This window comes from Engraulis encrasicolus, chromosome 22, assembly GCF_034702125.1.
Source record: "Engraulis encrasicolus isolate BLACKSEA-1 chromosome 22, IST_EnEncr_1.0, whole genome shotgun sequence".
Lineage (NCBI taxonomy): Eukaryota > Metazoa > Chordata > Actinopteri > Clupeiformes > Engraulidae > Engraulis > Engraulis encrasicolus.
In genome coordinates this window covers 46873450-46874987 of record NC_085878.1, presented here as the reverse complement: position 1 = coordinate 46874987, position 1538 = coordinate 46873450, and the positions used below count along the sequence as shown (strand labels likewise).

The 1538-nt window shown below is 55.7% G+C and overlaps 1 protein-coding gene across 1 annotated transcript in view; it reads right to left on the bottom strand.

Annotated features, from left to right (window-relative positions):
* The window catches only part of LOC134438681 (uncharacterized), a 1104-nt gene extending 398 nt beyond the window's left edge, over positions 1–706 (bottom strand). The window contains exon 1 of the mRNA XM_063188296.1: positions 1–706. This exon is cut by the window's left edge and continues 398 nt beyond it. Coding sequence (XP_063044366.1) covers positions 1–706 — 706 coding nt within the window.
* Between the last annotated feature and the right edge of the window lie 832 nt (positions 707–1538).

Genomic DNA, 1538 nt, shown 5'->3' with positions numbered 1-1538 from the left:
CACAGGTGATGGTCTTGGTGACGGCTCGGCCCGACCCGGAGAACACCACCTGTCTCAGGCCCGAGGAGGAAGAGCTGGTGGAGGTGGAGGAGGGGTAGGAGGAACCTGGCATCCCAAGTCCTCCATTGAAGTGCCCAATGCCGGATCCAGTCTCCGCACCACAGCTCGGACCCCCCTGCATGCGGGCCATGGCGAATCCCATGAGGTTGCGGATCTTGCTGCCCTCCTTCACCCGCATCTGCAGCACCCCCGGCGCCAGCCCCGGGAACGGGCACGGAGCAGTGTCCTCCGTCCGGCACACTTTCCGAAAGCCGCCCCCCTGCGCAGGTTTCGTAGCCACCGCTGTAGGGGTAGCAATCGCAGGCTGCGGCAGAGGAATGGTTGAGGCTTGTGGGCGAGGTATGGCTGGGGGTTGCGGCAGAGGTATGTTTGGTAGCTGTGGCACGGGCATTTGTGGATGTGTCAGTAAAGAGTTCGTACCCATTGTCACCCCACCAACCAGACCGCTGGTGGACATGGTGTTGGCCGCATAGTGCTGACTCTGGAAGTGCAGACAAAGGTTCGAGTGCATGGCGAACTCCGCCGCCGCTGTGGCATGAGCAGTGATCTGTGGTGGCGGTGCCACCGGCGGCACTCCGCTTGGGCCAGCAACATGACACTGGATGCCGCCGACGTGTCCATTGATGGTGCCGAATCCAGCGATCATTCTCCCATCCCTTAGGGAGCCAACCTTGTTGTCCCCCCACCCCTTTCAGTCAGCAACCCTTCCTTTCTCTCTCAAGATCTCTCCAGGCTGAACCGACCAATCCTCCCGTCAAAAGGCGAATTGAATGAGAATGGCAGAAAGTCTCTCTTGAAGTCCCCTGAGTGAGCGCCGGGTTTCTATTTCAGCAGCGAGGCTGTGAAGCTCGGGGAGCATTAGCCAGGCAAGCCACTGAGGGCTTTAGACGGAGCCTTTTGAAATGCTGCTTTTCAGGCGGCGCTGAGAAAATGAGATAAACGTAAATGGTGAATTAAGACTTCCGAAGCGTGCAAGTAAAGTCAGTGAGTGAGTGATGGAGGGAGAGAGAGAGAGGGAGAGAGAGACAGAGAGAGATAGAGAGTGAGAGAGAAACAGGCAGAAGGAGGCAGGGAATGACAGAAGGGGAGAGATAGTATTCAAACAGGCAGCTGTGCACCGTAAGTTTCACACTACTTTCCCCAGAAAAAAGCATTTTTTATGCAAAACTCTTCTCCAAGCTGAAAGCTCTACAAACACATCAACCATCCACTAAAGGAAATGTTTAGGTCCTGCTGTGTCAGCCTTGAGTTTTTTCCCCCTCCCCTTGTTCCTGGAAGTCTGTGTATGGAGTCTGTGTTCAGCATGTTCTGCTCTGCTGGAGAAAGTTACCTGGTGGTCCAGCTGAGAGCCGGTGGCCTGGGACCCTCTGCAGTTTCAACTTCTCCGTGCTGCAGATCTTCACTCACGTCCCCCTCACCACGTCAGTTCCAGGCTCGAAAGGATCATCTTCAGAAGGTTTGTGTTTCCACTTCCAAAT